Below are 22,104 nucleotides of genomic sequence, written 5' to 3' on the forward strand. Positions count from 1 at the left end.
CTTACTTTAAACAAGATTTAATTGGTGACCTTGTCCCAACATTGAAATATTTTTAAAAGGATAATGCTAACAAAGGTCCTTTTTGCTAATAACTACATAGCTGATAAGATAAACTAACTTAATTCAAACAGATTTTGAGTAAAAAGTTACTTTTTAAAAAGTAAGCAGTGCAGATACCAAAAAGATGTGTACCAATTCCACTTCAAACCAATTCCATTTAAAACAAGCTTACGGTGTTATTTGAATATATTAAACTTTACTTTTAAAAAAGTAAGAACCTTTAATAGGGCAAAAAGGCTGTTTTCCATGTCTAATTTATAGTATTCTAGTAATGAAAATTAATACCATATAGAACTTCTTTGAAGATTTTTCTCCATAAATTCATGTAATTAGTATTAGTAGGCTTTTTGATTCTTTATAAATCATTTTAATAATTATGTACAAAAACAAAAAAGATTGAGACCTTTTTCTTATTTATGACTAGAAATTTGTTGTTATAAAAGTAATAAAATTCAGAGTATCTCCCCTGTACTTTCACACTAGAGTAAAAATATAAAAATAAGTCTTAGTGTAAAAAAAAAAGTTTTAGTTGTGTGAAACTTGAGGTAATTTTGATGGCTTGGATTGAGTTAATTTTTCCTCAAGTGTTAAGAAAGAATATTTTTAAGGAAATAAATATTGCTGAGAAAATGTTTGAACTACTTTACAATCAACTTTTCAAAACATAACTTATATGTGTATTGTTTATGCTAATTAAGTATTAACTCATTATTTTTTGAAAACAGTTTTCCCTTTTTGATGTAAACTTTGGTACTAAACCATGGTGTAAACGTTTTGTTAATTCACATCAGCTTGTGTCTGCTTACTTCTCATTAATTACTCTTCTCTATAGTTCTTTTAACAGTGCTTAATGCCTAAGGGATTATAAGCTACTTTGGAATAAGATAGTTTTAAAATTGTTCTCTCAGTGGCATCCAACCAATGCTGAGCTATATGAACTCTTGTGTTGATTTTCCTTAACACTGTCAAGTTTATTTCATCTTAAAAATGGTTATATAGCAGTGTTTCTCAGCACACAGCTGGCATTTGCGGGCAGAATAGTTAGTTCTTCATCCTCGTGCACTATAAGACTTTAGCATTCCTGACTCGTGGCTCTAAGTACCAGTAGCACTCTCTAGTCATTGACAGTTGAAAAATGCTTCCATACTTTTCCAGATACCTACTAGGAATTGATAACATTCCTGGTTGAGAACTACTGATTTTTAAGTTTTTAAATTAGTTTAGATCCATAAAGCCAAATTTTCTAGATTCATTTTTATAAAATTGTATGTTTTAATTTTTCCCTTGCTTCCTTCTAGTAATCCACCTAACTCCCAGCCTGCTTCATACCAGAGGCGACTTTTAGTTACTAGGTCTGGCAGGAAAATTAAAGGAAGAGGACCAAGGGTAGGTGATTCTTTTCCCAAAAATCTTGATAATATTGGCATTTATCATAATTTTCGAATGTTTCTTAAATACTGTTTTGTACATAAGTAACTAAAATTTAGAGTAGATATGGATATTCAATTATATATTCTCTTTTTATAGTAACTTCTTTATATTGGTATTTCTAAACTGAAAATGCATGGGATATTAATAGATTTTACATGTACACAGTGTAAAATGAAGTCAATGTTTTGTGCCCCCGTGTTACTTCCTGACCACTGTATTGCTAATCTTGTTAAAAATTCATAAAAATTAACCTGGTTCTTCTATCTCATTCTCTTTCTCTTTACTGGATCCTCCCTATCAATTTAAATATCTTGTGCTTTCAAAACTTTTTAGAAACCGAGCTATGCTTGGTTTATTATTTCTTCACTTCCTACTCATTTCCTGCTTCCTAAACTGTTTCAGTTTGTCTTCTACTGTTCTGTTGAAAATAGCACTTGCTATATGGTCAGCTACATGTCACAAAATCCAGCGAGTCCTTTCAGTCTTTGTCTTACTTAATCTCTCTCCTTGTAATACTCTTGCCCTTTGCTTCCATCGTATTTTCTTTCTGTCTCTGGCCAGTCTGTTTTGAATTTCCAATGCCAGTTCATACTTCAGTAGCTAGCCTTTCATAGTGTAGTATCGTGGGTTCCAACTCTTTTCGTTGTGCACCTGCTCCTTGGTGGTCTCATCGCTCTCATGGCTTCAGTGGCTACCATATATTGATAATTCTCATTTGCTCTTCTGGTACCAGGGTTTATCTGACAGCTGGCTAGTTGCCTCACAAACACCTCAAATTCTGCATATATAATCCTGAGCATAAACAGTTCCTCTTTAGGCGTAATTCTCCTTTAGGTTCGTGTTCCGGGTGACAGATACCACCTCCTGTGTAGTTACTTAAAGCCCAAGAATGATTTCATTTCTCTGCTGTCCATCACCAAATCCTGTCAGTTCAACCTTCTCAATACTTTGAAATCCATCTGTTTCTCTCAAGCTCTACTCCCACACCTTAATTTAGTTTACCTTTGTATATTCTCTGAACTGTAAGTGGCCTTCTAACTGTTCTCATGGCAGCTCCCAAACTTCTTTGTCTTAGGGTCTTGGACCCAAAGATTTTGTAATGTGGATTGTATCTATCTATATTTACTGTTTTAGAAATTAAAACCAAGAACTATTAAAAATGTAGAAATGTATAAGCACACATTCCATTAGCAATGAAAGCAAAGATACTAAAATGTCGGGTAGTCTGAAAAACTCCCCTGTACGATAATGAAAGAACAAAAGTGAAAAAGGCAAGTAACATGATTCACTGATGAAAATAGTTTTGACTTCACAGATCCCCTGAGTCTTGGGATCCCTAGATCACATTTGGAGAATCACTGATAACAATTCTTTATCTAAACAGCATCCAGAATAGTCATTTAAAAATGAAAATCTGATTATATCACTCCTTTGCCATTGATCTCAGGGTAAATCTACAATTTTTACTATGGCCTATGAGACCTCACAAAATCTAGCCCTTGCTTACCTTATCAGTGCTCTCGAGTACTACTTTCCCTTACAGTTTTTATCTTTAGCCATACTGATCTATCTTGTGATCATTTCTAACAAATGCTATTTTTCCTGTCTCAGAACCTTCAAATATCATATTTTTCATGCTTCACATGTTCTTCCTTACCCATCCATTCTCACTTTTACTTCCTTTTCATTACCCTTGCCTTTGTAATTTCTCATACCTCATACATGTTATTTTTCAGCTTTTTAAGTTATATTTAACTTTCCCTGTACTAAGCCAGATCTCTCTGTTACATATTCTGTGAGCACCTTGTACTTCTTTTACACTGATTCTAATTATAGCTGCATTTATGCTTATTAGTATCTGTGATTATATATCTGTCTGTGGGTTTCCTAGCCTTGTAGAATACAACTTCTAAAAGACCAAAATCCAGATATGTCTTGGCTCACTAAAGTTTCCTCAATACATGGTAGAGCAGTTGGCCATTCTAAGAGCTGAGTAAATATTGGTGGAATAAATGAACATCAATGCATTTACTCAGTTTTTCTCATAATATGGGAAATGTTTGCTTTGACACATCAAGAATATATATTTCCAAATTGGAACTTGGCAACTTGTAAGGGTTCTACTTGTAAGGGTACTACTTGATAGTAGTATCACTTAAATAGGACAGTTCTACAGAGAGGACATAAGTGGCTAGAGTTTGTGTGGCTAATGCTTTTTATTGGGAATTTACAGTATGTTTAAAGTATTTTCACCTCACTGGTTTCATACCTGAAAATTAGGAAATTTTAGTTATTATAGAGGGTATAAGAAATACCAGACATTTTACTTGAACCTAGAAATGTATATACTTCAGGTATTATTGCAGTGCTTTTATATTTTTATATGTTAATTTTTTTCCCTTTTTATTTTCTTAAGCGTTACCGAACTCCTTCTAGATCCAGATCAAGGGATCGTTTCAGACGTAGTGAGACTCCTCCACATTGGAGGCAAGAGATGCAGAGAGCACAAAGAATGAGGGTATCAAGTGGTGAAAGATGGATCAAAGGGGATAAGTAAGATTTAACTATATTATTTCAAATTAGTGACAAGTATTTTTTTACTCTTATGCATAAAGTTTTACTTATAGCCATTTCATTTATTTCTGAATATTTAAAGGAAAATAGAATACCATTTTAGGTAATAATGGATACCATCCCTTTTCTAATAAAACTTCCAAAAAACTTTTTTTCTCATTTTTAGGAGTGAATTAAATGAACTAAAAGAAAATCAAAGAAGCCCAGTTAGAGTAAAAGAGAAAAAAATAACTGATCACAGGCATGTGTCTGAGAGTCCAAACAGAAAAAATGAAAAGGAAAAGAAAGTTAAAGACCATAAATCTAACAGTAAGGAGAGAGACATCAGAAGAAATTCAGAAAAAGATGATAAATATAATAAAAACAAAGTGAAGAAACGGGCCAAATCTAAAAGTAGGAGTAAGAGCAAAGAGAAATCAAAGAGTAAAGAAAGAGACACAAAGCATAATAGACATGAAGAAAAGAGGATGAGGTCAAGGAGTAAAGAAAGGGATCATGAGATTGTTAAAGAAAAAGAAAAGTGTGATTCTAAAGGAAAAGATCAGGAAAGAAGTAGAAGTAAAGAGAAATCTAAACAGTTAGAATCAAAAAGTAATGAGCATGATCATAATAAAAGTAAGGAAAAAGATAGACGTGCACAGTCTAGGAGTAGAGAACGTGATGTCACTAAAGGCAAACACAGTTACAATAGTAGAACAAGAGACCGAAGCAGAAGTAGGGACAGGAGCAGAAGAGTGCGATCTAGAAGCCATGACCGAGATCGCAGCAGGAGCAAGGAGTACCATAGATACAGGGAGCAAGAGTACAGGAGAAGAGGAAGGTCCCGAAGCCGAGAGAGAAGAGCAACACCAGGAAGATCGAGAAGTAAAGATAGGAGGAGGCGGAGGAGAGATTCACGAAGTTCAGAGAGAGAAGAAAGTCAAAGCAGAAACAAAGAAAAATATAGAAACCAAGAAAGTAAAAGTTCACACAGAAAAGAAAATTCTGAGGGTGAGAAGAGAATGTACTCTAAAAATCGTGATCATAATAGCTCAAATAATAATAGGGAAAAAAAGGCTGATAGAGATCAAAGTCCATTCTCAAAAATAAAACACAGTAGTCAGGACAATGAATTAAAGTTCTCCACATTGAAAAATAAGGAGGATGAGAAGACCAGGTCCTCAGTGGAAAAAGAAAACCAAAAATCAAAGAGTCAAGAAAATGACCACATACATGATAAAAATAAAAAATTTGATCATGAATCAAGCCCTGGAACAGATGAAGATAAAAGTGGATGAGTGAGTTGTGTAAACTTCTTATTTCCATTCTGTCTCAAATTTTAAGTTTTAAAGACTTGCTGATGAATCTCCTTTATGTTGTTTCCCTCTTTTCATTGTTTTTGGGTTTTATGTTTGTCTTTTTTTTTTTTTTTAATGTGGACTTTATTGAGTTGATCTTTTGATAATCTGCAACCTGGATAATTTGTACTGCTAAAGTTTTAATAAACTTGAAATGAGAAAAACATTTTGGTGTAATACTGTGTGCTGTGTTTAACTATTTCATGTATGCATTTTTGTGTTGCAACAATCAGCCAATAATAGCAAATACGCTTTTCTACATCCCAGTTTGTGTGATCAGCCAGTTCAAAACAAGGGTAACTGATTGTTGGAATACATTGTTACATAAGCTTGTGTTTCTCATGTTTAAAGTAACTTTAGAAGCCACTAGATAGAAGAAATCTTGTGTAGATTTTCTGACTACATTTGTAATAGAGGCTTGCAGCAGCACAACAGCTTTTAATTACACAGAAAAGTAGGATCCTAATAACTTGAGACCTTAAGTCATCACTTTGGATTTTTTAGTGATTTGTGCTTTAAAATATTTATATTGCACTTCCTATGTTCTTTTTAATTTCATTCATAGCTTGATTCATACTAATATTTTTCCTACCAAGTTTTGTTTTACTGAACTGTCTACAAAAATAGTTGAGTACTTTTTTTCAGTTGATGTACTGATTGAGTTTGACTTGCTGTTATACAGCATTTGACAAGAACTTACCTTAGAAGATGAGATTGTAATTCTCAGTTGTATGTTGCTTTTGATCTGAAGAGATGAAACTTTTGCTTTGGGGAACACTTTTATTTTTATTATCATTACCCTTCTCTAAAATGAGGATACTTTACTCACTAAAATATACCACTTGTGCAGGTCTTTTAAGTTAGACAGATTCTAAAAATTGTTAGTATTGACATATTAACTTCCAAGATTTCTCTTTTGGCCACTGATCTATATAGAGTTGAGTGATAGCTCTGCATGGTTGTTGTTTTGGTTTTGTTTTTTTAACTTGAGCTGGCTTCTCTAAATCTCATAGCTGTGAGTTTCAAATGGCAAGAAAATGCATCTTTTCTATATATGTATCACAATAGGGTATAGCATGTTTATGACTCTGGTTTCTTTCTATTCAGATGGCTTTGTACCATTATTGTTAACATTATTTTAGCTTGGCATGTGTAACATTGCCACATAGAGTAGAGTAGAAAGTTGCAAAATTTGATAGCTTACAGAGTTAAACAATAAAGATACCCAAAGTCCATTTAGAATTTTTGTGTGTTGTATATTGCTATTTTTGTGATGTGTGGCCTTTTTTCCTGTATTTTCTCTTCTAAATAAAATATTGAACATCCAGCAAACACAAAACCTGCCTCATTTGAGAAGAAATTTCAGAATTCCAATTAATAGTAGCCTTTAGAGTGTTTTGTACTTTAATATTTGTCAATGTAGTGTCACCTCTTAACCAAGGTAGCTTCTTGGAAAACCCAGTAACTAACTCAGTGCTGTTTGTACTGAGCAAAACAGTGCTTAACATAATACTTTCCGTATTGATTAATACAGTAATGACACATTTGGCATTGTGGTAGCTGTTTGTATAAAGAATAGTAGGTAATGATTATAAAATTGTTTGGACTATCTTGAAGCAAATTTCCACAGTGGAGTCCTTTTAAATTTATTTTCCTGATGATAATGGTAATAGATATTTATGATAATCTGGGGTGATTGATTCCTTAGAGACTTAGACCACAAACCCTACCTTAGTTAGGGATGATTTAATCTTGAGTTCCAAGCTATATAATCTGTTACATATTTTAAACTAGTTATCTTAAAATTCAGTAAGTTGCATTTTTAAAATTTGTTATAAACTATTTGAGCTTCAAGAAAGGTGGTGCTATTTAAGAAAGGATTTCTAATAACAACAATAAACCCATGCTAAGTAAAAATACTTAATGTTGTCTGATTCCAGAGCTTTATCTACTAAAAATTACAGACCAGTAACCATAAGGGGAAGAATTCAAATTTCTGAAAGTAATATTCTCCTGATTATCAAAAGAGCAACTCTGTGCTAAGATCGATAGACGTTTAAAAACTGTTTTTACAGTAGAATAGATAACGGTAAAGAAATTGAGATGAGAGATGACAATCAGATTTTATTTTCTGAATATAAAAAATATTTAGAAAATAATTAAACAGCGTTAACTGTACCTCAAGTCTGCCTTTGCATCTGAATAGCACATAGCTCAAACAGTCCTTTCATTACATTTTTAATAGTTGTGGCACCTTTAGCTTTTACTTTGAATATACTCCTTCCTGAAAGCCGGCTCTTTCTTTCCTGTCAGATTGATTTTATAGTTATGTCTGAGCTTATGATTTACCTCCAACTGTCTTTAACTTCATATTCGCTAAAGATATTTAATTGGTTTATTTTATTGTTTGGCGATATCTGAGAATTGTTTTTATGATTATATCATTCTATTTTGGGTTAACCATCTGCCACAGAAATTGACACTACAGAGAGATTAATGTTAATGTAAAGAATCTACTGGGTTGCATTAAAATATTTTTAAATTACTCTACAGTTAATGAGTTCATAGAGTATTATTGTACGTTCTAATAGAATTTCTTAATCAAAGCCTTCACAGAAATTTCAAAAAATTTGCTAAATCTGTCTTTGCACAAGTGTGATACTGATTCATATTGGCTTTGCTGAATGGCCTTTGATTCTTGTACCCAGTGAAAGATATTAAACTGAGAAGTAAATATTTCTTAATATTATGGACAGGAACACATTGGGTTTCCAGTATTTTGAGTAGTGATATTAATGGACAATTCTGATTTGTTTTCAAGTTGGTATATGGAACAAGTTTTTTTTCTTTTTTAATTTTTTTAGTAGCTCATTGTGCTTTACTCCAGGTGGCAGGGTTTTTTCATCACACTTTGAACCTTTTATAGTAAATTTCTACAGAAACTTGTTCCCTTTACCTTCACTGGAAGGTACTTTAAATATATACCATATACAGTTGGTTGTTATAAAGAAACATAAAATGGGTATTTTTCTGTCTCCTTTTGGTCATGTGTACTGTAATTATTCAATTTAGTATTCATACATTTACAGTTGAGTAAACTCTCCAAGGATTGTAGATTTATAACCTTATTGTGAAAAGATATGTTTTGTTACAAATACTTGTTTTAAAAAGTAATAAACTCCAGGAAGTACTGCATTGGCTGACACCTGCCCATAGTGGGTTTCCCAACTGCCTTGAAAGGATTCAGACAAATGCAAATTCTGGCCTGTGGTGTGACACAAGATGTAAATACTGAAAAATCACATAAATTAAAAACCAGCAGGGTTGGAGAAGGGAGTTGTTGAGGGGTGTTGTTTTTAGGTGTAGGAGGAAGTGGTGGGATTAATTTGTGTTTCTGCTTTTTTTTTTTTTTAAAGCAAATTCCTGTGTTACCAAAAGCCTATGCTGTATATTTTGTTTCTCTTTTGTGTGTTTCTAGTACTTTGAAGGATTGATAAACGAATTGGGTATTTGTATGTGGAGATGTTAAAAGTTGTGGCTGCTCTCTTTGTGGAAGGGAAAAACTTAAATGAAGTTAATGCACTTCTTTTCCTAGCTCAGAAGTCACTGTGATGTATATTTTTTTAATGAAATTTAGGAATAAAGCTGTTGTCACATTGTATAATTAGTTTCAAAATGCTGCTTCTCTTATCATTAGTCTAGTAACTGTTAAAACTGTTTTCTGCAAACTGCATTTTACAGAATTTAAACTCTGAAACTATCAACTTTTATAGTTAAACATTGTATTAAATAAACTATAACAGTTTGTTTTGTATTTTTAAAATTACTGTTGTATTAGTTATTCAACCTTTATTTTTATTAAAAGTAAATAATGAAGATAAATCAACTAAAAAATACTTTTATTTTACCCATGGGGATATAGAATTTGTATTAGGAAAAACTGAGCAAAGAGTTTCACAATACTGAACTTCTTTAAGAATTTAATCAGCAGTGATGACTTCCAGAAGGTTTGGAGATAAATTCTAGTGTAAATGTTCAATCATAATGCTTCAGATTGCAATGTGTCTTTTGCCTCAGCAAACTTAAGGTTAGATTTGAAATTTGTATTACTATCTACTGGAATGCTACCATTTGCTTTTTAATTCCTCCAAATTTCTCAGCATTGGGAACACTGTATTATATCCTGTGCCTGCCAGTTTTAATATAACACTTAACATTGTAAAGCCATATAGATGTTAATTGACTCGTAAAACAAATTGTCTAGTTTTTGGTTTCTTGTTTAGTTTCATTTTTATTTAAATTAGATATATTTAGGGGAAATGCACCAACTTGAAAGTCACTGAAAATATATATGGTTAGATAAAAATGTTCTGACCATTCAGTGGTTTGTATGTGTTAACAGGTGATATTAAATTCTCAAATTCTGGAGTGCTTTTAAATGCTTTATTTAGCCAGGAGAATATGTAAAAATGTGAGTGCTTCATATGGACTGTGTAAATTAATTGTGTATTAAAATACTTTTAGTATCAATTTGCTTTTCCTATTTTCATTGCTCTCTAGGTTTCCTTCTTAAACATATTTCCCAACCTAATACTGTATTTACTTTTTATTTTTAAGCACTGATTCATAGTTTTTATACCTCCTACCCCCATACCCAAATTTCTTAGCCCCACATTTTAGCTATGGATTTCTTTTTCTTTTTTTTTTTAAGTTTATTTATTTTGAGAGAGAGAGAGAGAATATGAGTGTGGGAGGGGCAGAGAGAGAGGGTGAGAAAGAATCCCAAGCAGGCTCCATGCTGTCAGTGCAAAGACCAATGCAGGGCTCAATCCCACAAACCTTGAGATCATGACCTGAGTGGAAATCAAGAGTTGGATGCTTAACTGAGCCACCCAGGCTCCCCTAGCTATGGATTTATCAAATTGGCAGGTTACAACAGTTGTGTTTCCACTGCTTGGAGTGCTTTACAACTCAGTTATTTTCACTTAGTTGTTTTGTGATTAATTTTAAAAGTTTGCATAGCGCTTTTGTTTTTAATGTGCTTAACTCTAGTAGAAAGCCCAGCCCAATTGAAAGTAAAACAATCGGGGTGCCTGGGTGGCTCAGTCGGTTGAGCGTCCGACTTCAGCTCAGGGCATGATCTCGCGGTCCGTGAGTTCGAGCCCCGCGTCGGGCTCTGTGCTGGCAGCTCGGAGCCTGGAGCCTGTTTCAGATTCTGTGTCTCCCTCTCTCTCTGACCCTCCCCCATTCATGCTCTGTCTCTCCCTCTCTCAAAAATAAATAAATGTTAAAAAAAATTAAAAATAATAAAACAAACTGTATATGTAAGGAAAAAAACTAGTAATGTCTTTGGTGTTCTGTGTTCTTCACTCAAGTTGATTATAAAACACTTATGAAATTAACCATTTTGTAGAAACATGTTCTCTGTTTTATAATGTGAAGTGAGTTTCATCCAAAACTAATAATCACCCCTAAATAATGTACAGTACTCTCTAATACGGAATTAAAAAAAAAAGATACATGGCAGAGGTTTCCAGACTATTAGTTCATTGGGCCTTAGCATCTGGGTAATTTTAACGTGGTGGCAACCCTAGGCCAAAAGAAATACTAATTTAGTATCCATGTGAAAAAGGAAAATCATTTGTATTTCACTCAAGCACAGTTTACCGATGGGATGTGTGAAACTTATTCTACAATTCAAGACTTCCAGTCAGATTGGATGCCATCATCCTCACAGTCACCTGTGTATCAAATTGCTCATAATATGTTAATACTGCTCATAAGTAGTTAATACTACTTACAGAAGAATTATGTCAGGTAACTTGAAAACAGTAATTTGCACATGTCTAGCAAGATACTCTATAAAATAAACCACAAAGGAATCAAACTCCATAATCATGGTGTTAGTAATAACGGTAGTGTTTTTTGAAACTAAAAATTATGTATTGAAGCATAAATACATAAATTTCTGCTGAAGAGAAAAATATTTCCAATGGAATATAATTCAATTATAAAAAAGGAACAAAGTACTGATAATGGTACAACATGGACAAAACCTGAAAATAGCTAAATGAAATAGGCTGGACACAAAAGGCCACAATGTGATTCCATTTATATAAAATATCCCAAAATAGGCAAATCCATAGAGACCAACCAGATCAGTGGTTGCCAGAAGCTAGGGAGAAGGAGAGGGAATGGGAAGTGACTGCTTACGTATAGATTTTGCAGTTGGAGCAATGAAATAATTGTCCTGGAACTAGATAATGGTAATGATTACACAATATTATGAATATACTTAATGCCCCTGAGTACATATTTTTTAAAGGCTAAAATTACACATGTTGTCATGTGTATTAAAGGGATTTGGATTAAACTTTGGTAGTTAATCAATTAGACATAATTGCACTTAGATGAGCAGCTTTATTAACAAATCATAAGCATAAAATTCATTTATTTGTAGCTCATATTAGTTACACCTTAATATTCTCAATCAAAAATAAACCTTTTCCTACCATGTAAAACCTAGCCTTCCCTTAGACTTTTGAAAATTATATTTTGGTCCCTGAGAGTTACAAAAAGGGAGCTGGACTCCAGTGACATCATTTGCCTGATAACTGGGTCTTATTCCACCTCTGTCCACAAAAACAGGTCCATGGCCACCTCCATGTCCTTCCTGTACAGCTTTTACAAGAGGATAAATATATTTATTTGATTCCGACTCAAGTTCAATTACTTCTCTGGCATAATCCTGAAATTCCTTCTCCTTTTCAGCCATAAGAGCTTCAGTAAGTCTGCAATGCTCTAATTCTGCTTGTTTTTCTTGCTTTGCATTAAATTTATTTTTGGCCTATAAAGAAAGAAAATGCAATTTCATATTGGTGCAATTTTCTAAATAAACATAGCATTTGAAGTTGTATATATACTTTTTTCTAAATTCATTGATACATGACAAGTTCTGACTTCACAACTACACCTGACTTTGAACAACATGGGGGTTAGGGACACCAACTCCTGGCACAGTGAAGAATTCATGTATAAATTTGACTCCCCAAAATTTTACTAATAACTTACTGTTGATCAGAAGCCTAACTGATAATATAAAGTCAACACGTCATATGCATATATGTATTCAATGCTGCATTCTTAATACTTTTTTCTTAATTTTTATTTTTTTATTTTTTAATTTTTTTTCCTTTTTCTTAATTTTTAAAAAAATTTCTATGTGGTTCATCTGCAAGTTTTTTCAAATGGTAGCAAATCTCAAAAAAAAAAAAAATCATGTATTTACTGAAAAAAATCCATGTATAAGTGGACCCCCACAGTGCAAACCTGTGTTGTTCAGGGGGCACTGGTATATACTCTATAATTTATTTCAGAAACTCCCATGCTTCTCACAGTAGTATGCTCAAAGTAGTGGCTCAGTGAAAATAGCCTTATGCAATACCATATCTTTAAGCAAATAATATAGCAAAATAGTTAAAAGCATGAGCTTTAGGTAAAAATCAACTGAGGTTAGAATGCTGTTTCTACCGTTTAGAAAATGTACTTTGGCAGGTGTAGAAGACCTACCAATCACTGTCCCTGACCTATCCACTGTTTTGTTTTTTTTTTTATAATCTCTACACGCAACATAGGGCTCAAACTCACAGCCCTGAGATCAAGAATCACATGTTCTTCCAACAGAGCCAGCCAGCCACTCCTCCTCCCTCACCCCCCCACCATCCACTATTCTGAAGGAACTCCCTCAAACCCACTGTCCTAAATCAGTCCGATATACCATGTAATCCAGCCACATAAGATTAAATCAGCAGTGAATATCTGAACTAAATTAAAACAATTACATGTTCTTTTCCCAGGAATTTGAAGCTGGAATGAGTGGCATTTATCAATGTAGGTTGATTGATCTGGAACTGGGTGGAGTAAGTACTCTCAGCAATTTACCAAAAGTCAATTTATCAACATCTCAATTTTTTTTCTTTCAACTCATATTTGCAAAAGCATTGTTCTTTTCACTGTTTATATTTAAAAAATTTTTTTTTAACGTTTATTTATTTTTGAGACAGAGAGAGACAGAGCATGAACGGGGGAGGGGCAGAGGGAGAGGGAGACAACATAATCAGAAGCAGGCTCCAGGCTCTGAGCCATCAGCCCAGAGCCCGACGCGGGGCTCGAACCCATGCACCGCGAGATCATGACCTGAGCTGAAGTCGGACGCTTAACCGACTGAGCCACCCAGGCGCCCCTCACTGTTTATATTTTAATGAAGTCTGAAAACTTTTTGTCTTAGCATTTTAAGAAATGCTGAGCTTGTCAAACGTTTTGTGATTTTTGTCTACTTATAAATATATTTAATATTCGTGAAAATATTTTTCTAAATCAGTAACCAATACTTCAGTATAAAATAGTAGCCCAAATGTGATATCCACCATAAATTGAAATTTATAAGGAAATAGAGCAACCATAACAATATGAAATACCAAATTTTTATTAGTCCTACAATTCGAAATTAAGTCTTCTATGTTTAAAAAAAGTCTTTATGTGCTATTTGTTGAATTGGTGATACAATATACAATATCAAAAGTTTGAAAAGGCAGAAAATGATGTTCAAAAAGATTAAGAAACAAAAGCACAAAAACACTCTCATAAAAGGTAAAATGCTATAATTTGGGAACTTGCAGGGAAATTAGGATATGTTCGTTTGGCAGCAATTTGTAGAAAGACATTAAGGAAGTACAGAAAGGAAGTGACAATGGAAGTGAAGGATTACCATAATGGATCATAAGATTGATGCCTCAATTTTGATATGCATTAACCATAAATAGATTTATAAAGAAACTTCAAAAATATTGTTTTACAATCCTAAAAATTATAACAGATGGGGCTAAAGTAATAAGCATCTTTAGAGGATGCTAGAGAACTAATTATTTTGAATACTGGAAAATAAAGGGAAATTATCAAGCATTTATCCTGTCTTTAAAAAATGTACCGGAGGGATGCCAAATTGTTGATCCTGAAAAGTTCTTTGATGACTTGAGCATATGAGTACGAAGAAATGAGAGAATATCAATGTCTTGCCACCTCATGAACTAAGAGATCAAGCAATGATCATCAAAGGCTGTTCATGTCACAGAAAATGACAACAGTCATTAAGTGCCTTCTGATGGAATTAACACCACCTAAGAATTTTCACCAAAAGATTTGAACCTGAATCTGACCCAAATTAAATTGTATCTGAAATGCAGGGAACATAATAAACTACATCACAGGGATTCAACCATAAAAATCCGACTGTAGTAATTCCAAAAGACAAGAAACTCTGTCAACTAGTAAAACGCCCCAACTAATAAATTGCAAGACAAACACAATAAAGACAAAAAGGCAGAACTTAAGACAAAAAAGAGAGGATAGGGGTGGAGGAGGAGTGTTAGATAAAAGAGACTTAAAAGACATATCAACCACATAGAATATACAGACCTTATTTGATCCTGATTAAAACAACAAACTAAGGGGCGCCTGGCTGGCTCAGTTGGTAGAGCATGCGACTCTTGATCTCAGGGTTGTGAATTTAAACCTCACGTGGGGTGTAGAGCATACTTAAAAAAAAATTAAACAAAACCAACAAACTAAAAAATATGAGACAATTTGAAGGAAATTTAAACACTGAATATTAATTGATTTAGACATGATAATAAAATTATGATTGTGTAAATTTATAGAGTCCCTGAGTTTTAGAGATACATACTGAAATGTATGTTGATGAAATGATATCTGGGATTTGCTTCAAAATAATTGGGCAGATCCTACTTCTGGCAATGGCTACATGAGGAAGTTAGCCATTTCGCCTCCACAAAAAACAAACTTGTTATTAAAAATTATTAAAATCCCCATTTCAGAGCACTGTTAAGTGACAATGTATAGGCAGCTACTTGACAAATGTGTTTTCATGAAAAACTGCTACTAAATCAGGTAAGAATCGCAAGTTTATGGCATTCTTGTCTGGGGGCCATTGCTATCTCTTCAGCTCAGGTGGTGAAAACTTGCAGGTTTGCTGGACAATGATGGCAGATTTCATTTGGGTTGAGTAGCAAAGCGGCTAGAAATTTAAGGATGAGTTTCTGGAAGTGAGATGGGTAGAGAAGGACTGAAATAATAAACTCTATGAACATCCTTGACTAATTGGTAAACTACACATTCACACAGGAGACCCCAGTGAGCTAAGCAAAGATTAAAAGCCAGGGGAAACTGTGAATTTGCTGTTCTTAGAAATAACATCCTCAACCCATACACAAATTATATAGCAGGAGTAACAGCATTATTGGCTTAACGTAACTGAACTGAACTCCACCCACATTATTGGTTGACTATCAAACTGTCAATCTGCTGAAAGCCAAAAATAAAGAGAAAATTTTGAAACCAGCAAGAGAAAAATGATATATCACATTTAGGGGACCAACAATATGATTAATGGTAGGTTTCTAATTATAAACAATGAAGGCCAGAAGACATTGGAACAATATATTCAAAGGGCTGGGGGAAAATGATATCCAGTAATTTTATACCCAATGAAATGAAAACAAAGTTATTTCCATAAATACATAAACTGAAATGGTTTATTGCTAACCCATCTATGCTGAATAGAACTGGCCAATAAACATGAAAAGATGCTCAACATCACTAATCATTAGGGAAATGCAAATGAGAACCACAAGTGAAATACCACTTCAAACCTATTTCAATGGCTATTATAAACAACAACAAAACCAACAAACCCAGAACACAACAAATGTTGAGAATTGGAGAAATTAGAACCCTTGAATATTGATGTTGGGAATTGTTAAACGGTTCACCTTTATAGAAAACAGAATGGTGGTTCTTTAAAAAGTTAAACCTAGAATTATCATATGATCCAGGAATTCTATTTCTGTGCATATACACAAAATAATTAAAAGCAGGACTCAACAGGTATTTGTATACCACAGAAGCATTATACACAATAGCCAAAAGATGGATACAACCCAAATGTCCACTGATGGATGTATGTATAAAGAAAATGTACATACAATGGAATATTATCCATGGATGAATCTTGAAGGCATTATGCTAAGTAAAATAATACAGATACAAAAGGGCAAATATTGCATGATTCCACTAATATGAGGTACCTGGAATATTCAAACTCATAGAGACAGAAAGTAGAATAGTGGTTACCAGGGACTGGGAGGAAGGGGGAATGAAAAGTTACTGTTTAATGGTATAGAGTTTCAGCATAGAATGATGAAAAAGTTATGGAGATGGATAATGATGATAGTAAATGCACTTGATGGCCCTGAACTATACACTGAAAAATGGATAAAATAGCAAATTTTATGTATATTCTACCATATTAAAAAAATGTTAAAACCCAATGATAAGAAAACAAACAATCCAGGGGCACCTGGGTGGCTCAGTCGGTTAAACGTCTGACTCTTGGTTTTGACTCGGGTCATGATCTCACAGTTTGTGAGTTTGAGCCCCACATCAGGCTCTGTACTGACAGTGCTGGGTCTGCTTAGGATTCCCTCTCCCTCTCTCTGCCCCTCCCTTGCTCGGGCTCTCACTCTCTCTCAAAAATAAGTAAACTTTAAAGAAAAACAAAAAAAGAAAACCCAATTGAATAATACACAAAAGATTTTAATAGACACTTCACAAAAGAAGGCACACAAATGGCTATGAAGGATGTATAAAGACCTTCAAAATCTTAGTCACTAGGGAAATGCAAAACAAAACCATGAGATATCACTACACTATAAGTAGTTAAAATTAAAGGATAATGATACTAAGTGTTGAAGAGGATGTGGAACAACTTATCCTCGCATATGTTGCTGGTAGGAATGGAAAATGGTATAGCCATTTTGTAAAACAGTTTAAGTCGTAAATGATTGGATGCCAGGTCCTCTACACATATTCTAAAATCTCTGGTACCCCTATTCACCCCAACTCTGAAATCTATGAGATCTCAGTCAACATAATCTCTGGGTTACAGTTATAAAGAGGGGAAAAACTAAAAGAAGATAAGCATTATGACCTGACATATGCATTTGCATTTTCTTTAATATTTACTAAAGCACAATAGACACTGAAGAAAAATAGTTGTGCAAAAGACATAAACTTAGTATGGGAACTTCAGTACAGATAAAAACAGAAACTAACTCTTCACATTTTTTATATATTTTATTGTGTCATAATCATAATGATCACCTGATCTTATTTGAGAAAATAAACCACCTGGGAAACAGAAAACTAGCATGAACTCTACATTACATATTTATTGCTAAGATAAGTATAAACATTTAAGAATAATTACCATTTGCTGAATATGAGCATCTCGAACTTTTTGATGTTCCTTATCAGCTTTGCGTTTTTTCTCCTTTTCATGCTCCTGGAAAATCTGATCTGCTTTCATGATAGCCAGCAATTGTTTTTTAGCCTCTAGTTTTCTCTGCCTTTCTTCTTCCTCTTTATTTTTCATCTAGATGTTAAAAGGTAAAGGAAAAAAAAAAGTTTTTATCAACCAGTTCTCTCTAATAAAGCACAGAGTTAGAAAGCTCCAAGCAGAAAGCCAGCCAGGAGCAACGCAAGAGTGGAAAATTTACATGCACCTGGGCTGGTTCCCACAAGGCCAGTTTTCTTCTATTTCTCCAATAACAGGAAACACTGAAAACTTGAGTAACATTGGTGGTTTAAAAAAATAAAATAGAGAAACAGATGGCAAGAGCTTCTCAAGGTAAAGGAATATTTGTAGGTAAAAAATTAATTGCTACAATGTCTATAAACTATCCAAATGAAATGTTATGACAGTCAATTTTGTAGGAGATAAGGATTATCTGAAAGATCAAATACAGAAATGCAATAGAGTGATTTTTACTTGGTTTGTCTTAAAAACATTCAAATGTATATTAAGTGAATAACAATTTTTGCATTTCAGATGGTTCTGAAACAGAAGCATCTATCTTTGTATCTATCAATATCTTATTTGTAATTGATTATCATGATATTCTGCTAGCAAGTAAACATAGTTTGATTTCAAGAATATAGGCAGGTAATTCATACATTGTTTTCCAAATCTTTGCTAGTTTTTTTTTTTGTCAGAGAGGCAGAGGGAGTGGAAATTACAATGGAAAGGGCTTACATTTGTTGTTGTTGTTTTTTATTTTTATTTGTTATAATTTAATTGCTTACCACAACAGCTCTATGTTCTTCAATCGCTTTTAATTCTGCCTTGTTTTTTTCATATTTTTCTCTTTCTCTTTTTTCCCGTTCAGCCTCAGCTTCTGCAGTATGTCTAGCAATAATCAAATCTTCATTGTCGAGTTTCTCTTTCATTAGTTCACTCAGGAAGTTATTTATTCTTTCTCTCCTTTCTTCCATTAGCCTATAACAAAATAACCCGCACTTGTTAAATCTTCATGAATAGATTTGTTTTGAAGCCAATATAATTTTATTAGAAATCATATATTTTATAGCCTTTTACAAGACTAAATGGAGCCCCATTGCTCTTTATATGTACTAATTATTTTAAGTGGAAACTAATTTTAATACTTTATTTTTAGAATAAAGTTTATTTTATTTTATTATTTTTTTAAGAATAAAAATATTTTAGAAAAGATATTTTAAAAATCCAAAGGGAGGAATGTATGTAATATCTTGTGTGTGTGCATGTGTGTGTGTCCAGGAAATAAAGTGTTAAAATTCTCACAATGAAAATTTTTTCAAAAGTTATCAGATACCCTTCCTACTCGAACACTGGAGGCTTAGGTTATAAAATAAATCAAAGGCATTTCTTTATTTTTTTAAATTTTTTTTAACGTTTATTCATTTTTTGATAGAGAAAGACAGAGTGTGAGTGGAGGAGGGGCAGGGAGAGAGGGAGATACAGAATCTGAAGCAGGATCCAGGCTCTGAACTGACAGCACAGAGCCCGACGCGGGGCTCGAACTCATGGACTATGAGATCATGACCTGAGCCTAAGTTGGACGCCCAACCGACCGAGCCACCCAGGCACCCCAACATTTATTTAAATGAAATCTCAAAAATAACTAGTAAGAATTATCAAACTCTTGAAGAAATCCATCCTATTACTATATCCTGTTTACAATTTATTCATAGCACCTTATTGACTTCATCTATTCATATGAAGATAAACAACTCTCCTTTCATACTAGGAGATTCCTGAGGTCAGAGACGAGGTAAGTCTTGTAATTCAGAGCCAAGCATGGTGCCTGACACATTCAACAATAACTATGTATTTGTTAAAGGAATAGGGGTATTTTCATATAAGATTGGGTGAAAAATACTTTTAAATTTAGATATGACAGATTTACTAAATAATTGCGTGAGTTTGCAAAGAAATGTGGGAGAAATGGTAAGAAAGAACACAGTGCATATCCCAAGGAAATTATAATCTAAAGTGGAGAAAAGACATTTATGCAAATAACTATACAAGGCAAAGGGTGATACGTGCCATGAGAGAGCTAGAAAGTGATACAGGCAGATGAGAAAAAAAGGTTTCGTGGAAAAAGTGACACTTCATCTAGGCTTTCAAAAACAATATTCTAAACACTTTTATTGATTGCCTACAATACTCCAGACTCTATTCCAGGTGCTAGGGACATAATAGTAAAAAAACCTTAAAAATCTCTGCTTTCATAGAACTTTCATTATAGCTGGGGTAGACGGAGAGTAAACCAAGTAAGTAGTTAAAATAGTGCCATATCACACAATGAGGAAAAAGAAAGGAACCTAAACAGGTTACCTAAACAGGTAAGCAATGTGGAGAGTGGAGCTGTAATTTTAACTTAGGTAGTCACGGAAGGCCTCAATAAGAAGGCCTTATATGAAGGCCCTATATTTCAGAATAATGATCTGAAAGAGTTAAAGGTGAGCATTCCTCAGAGAGGGCACAGGAGTTCAGTGTGAGTGACTAAGAGGCAACAAAGGAGAGGACAGTATGAGATGAAGTCTGAGTGATGAGGCTGAGGCAGCTGGGAATTAGGAGAGCCTCATGGGCCTCAATAAATACATGTGATGTAAGCCATCAGAACAGTTTGCACAAGGGAAAAGTAGATCTAGACAGAAACAGGATGTACTGCAACTGGCCTTCTGCTCTCCCTCACCTCATCTCAAACTTCTCACTAAGGTGAGCAGTGGTCTCCCTATCTGATGAACATTTCATTTTTAAAATCTCATTTAATCCCTCTATTGATCTAACACCAATGACTGCTGTCTTCTTATTGAAACTTTCCTTTCTTGTTTCTCTGGTTTTCTTCCAATCTCTGAAAACTATTCTTTGGTCTCCACATTATCTTCTTTCTCCATTTGACCCTTAATTATGGACTTCTCTAGGGACCGTCATTTTTTACCTACTCACCATAAGTAAGCTCATCTGTATCCACAGTTCTAACTACCACTTCTATATCAGTGGCTCACAAAGCCATCTCCAGCTCAAATCCCTCTCCCACAGCAGAGATTTCCACTATTTCCAACCATCTACCAGATTGATTTCCTTGATATTCCAAGGGAACCCTAACTCACATGCTGCAATTGATATCATCATGTCACTGAATGCCCTAGTCATATATAAAATAATAAGACTTATTCTTAAAAATTACTCTCATATTCCAACTTCTGATTTATAATAATTTCAGACAGTACTTAATTACATAAGTTATTTTTAAAAGCTTACCTGTGTGTTTCAGCTTCTTTTTCTTTCCCTATTTGCATAAGACGCTTTTTTGCTTTGATAAATTTTCTGATCTTTTCATCCTCCTCCTCTTGCTGCTGCTGTTCCACAGCCTTGATGATATTTTTATCATTCACATGTTCCTTGAAGGAAAAAATTGTGTATTATCCTATCACAGAAATATGTTTCAACATACGAATATCTAACAAAAACTTGTGAAATGGCCACAGTTTCTGACTCAGTTATTTCTCTCTCAGGAACTTATCCCAAAGAAATAATCAGAGATGTGCATTAAGTTTTATGTACCATGTGCTTTATCTCAAAGTTACTTATAAGAGTGAAAAATTGTAAACAATCTCAATCTTTAATAATGAAGAAATGGCTAAGTAAATTATACTCTCAATGACATGGGAAGATACAAACAATATAATGGGCAAGTGGGGGGAAAGGAGAATATAAAATACTACATAGCAATCTCAGTTTTATACACATATACAGATGTAAGTTTGTAACGTATATATAACTGGAAGGATTGAATCAAATGTTAATAGTTATCTCTGTGGTATGAGATTATATAGGTTACTTTTCATCTTAATGCTTTTCTGTATTTCCTTTCAAATATTTCCTTAAAATATGTAATTAAAAATAATTTTATAATCAGAAAAAATACATTAAATATATACAATTTTCATTTAATGTTTAAATAGTTAATACAATCATATGGTACACAAAATAAAAATATTTAAAAGATACACAATGCAGGGGCACCTGGGTGACTCAGTCGGTTGAGTGACCAACTCTTGATTTCGGCTCAGGTCATGATCCAGGGTCGTGGAATCAAGCCCCATGTGGACCTCCGTGCTGAGCGAGGAGCTGGCTTAAGATTCTCTCTCTCTCTCTCTCTCTCTCTCTCTCTCTCTCTCTCTTTCTCTCTCTGTCTCCCTCTGGCCCTCTCCCCCACTCGTACTCTCTCTAAAATAACAA

The 22,104-nt window shown here is 33.8% G+C and overlaps 2 protein-coding genes across 8 annotated transcripts in view; one reads left to right on the forward strand and one right to left on the reverse strand.

Moving 5' to 3' along the window:
• PPIG (peptidylprolyl isomerase G) overlaps positions 1–5,568 on the forward strand; it is a 40,153-nt gene extending 34,585 nt beyond the window's left edge. For all 7 annotated transcript variants that reach the window (XM_015085941.3, XM_053215246.1, XM_027055539.2 and 4 more), the window contains 3 exons: positions 1,359–1,446; positions 3,908–4,044; positions 4,232–5,568. In XM_015085941.3, coding sequence (XP_014941427.1) covers positions 1,359–1,446; positions 3,908–4,044; positions 4,232–5,342 — 1,336 coding nt within the window. In that variant the 3' untranslated portion in view covers positions 5,343–5,568. The remainder of the gene's footprint in view (positions 1–1,358; positions 1,447–3,907; positions 4,045–4,231) is intronic.
• CFAP210 (cilia and flagella associated protein 210) overlaps positions 5,449–22,104 on the reverse strand; it is a 36,300-nt gene continuing 19,644 nt past the window's right edge. Inside the window, exons 6-9 of the mRNA XM_015085990.3 lie at positions 21,124–21,263; positions 18,621–18,813; positions 17,746–17,910; positions 5,449–12,249 (exon numbers count right to left, since the gene is read on the reverse strand). Coding sequence (XP_014941476.2) covers positions 11,911–12,249; positions 17,746–17,910; positions 18,621–18,813; positions 21,124–21,263 — 837 coding nt within the window. The 3' untranslated portion in view covers positions 5,449–11,910. The remainder of the gene's footprint in view (positions 12,250–17,745; positions 17,911–18,620; positions 18,814–21,123; positions 21,264–22,104) is intronic.

The sequence above is a fragment of the Acinonyx jubatus genome, chromosome C1 (assembly GCF_027475565.1).
Source record: "Acinonyx jubatus isolate Ajub_Pintada_27869175 chromosome C1, VMU_Ajub_asm_v1.0, whole genome shotgun sequence".
Taxonomy (NCBI): domain Eukaryota; kingdom Metazoa; phylum Chordata; class Mammalia; order Carnivora; family Felidae; genus Acinonyx; species Acinonyx jubatus.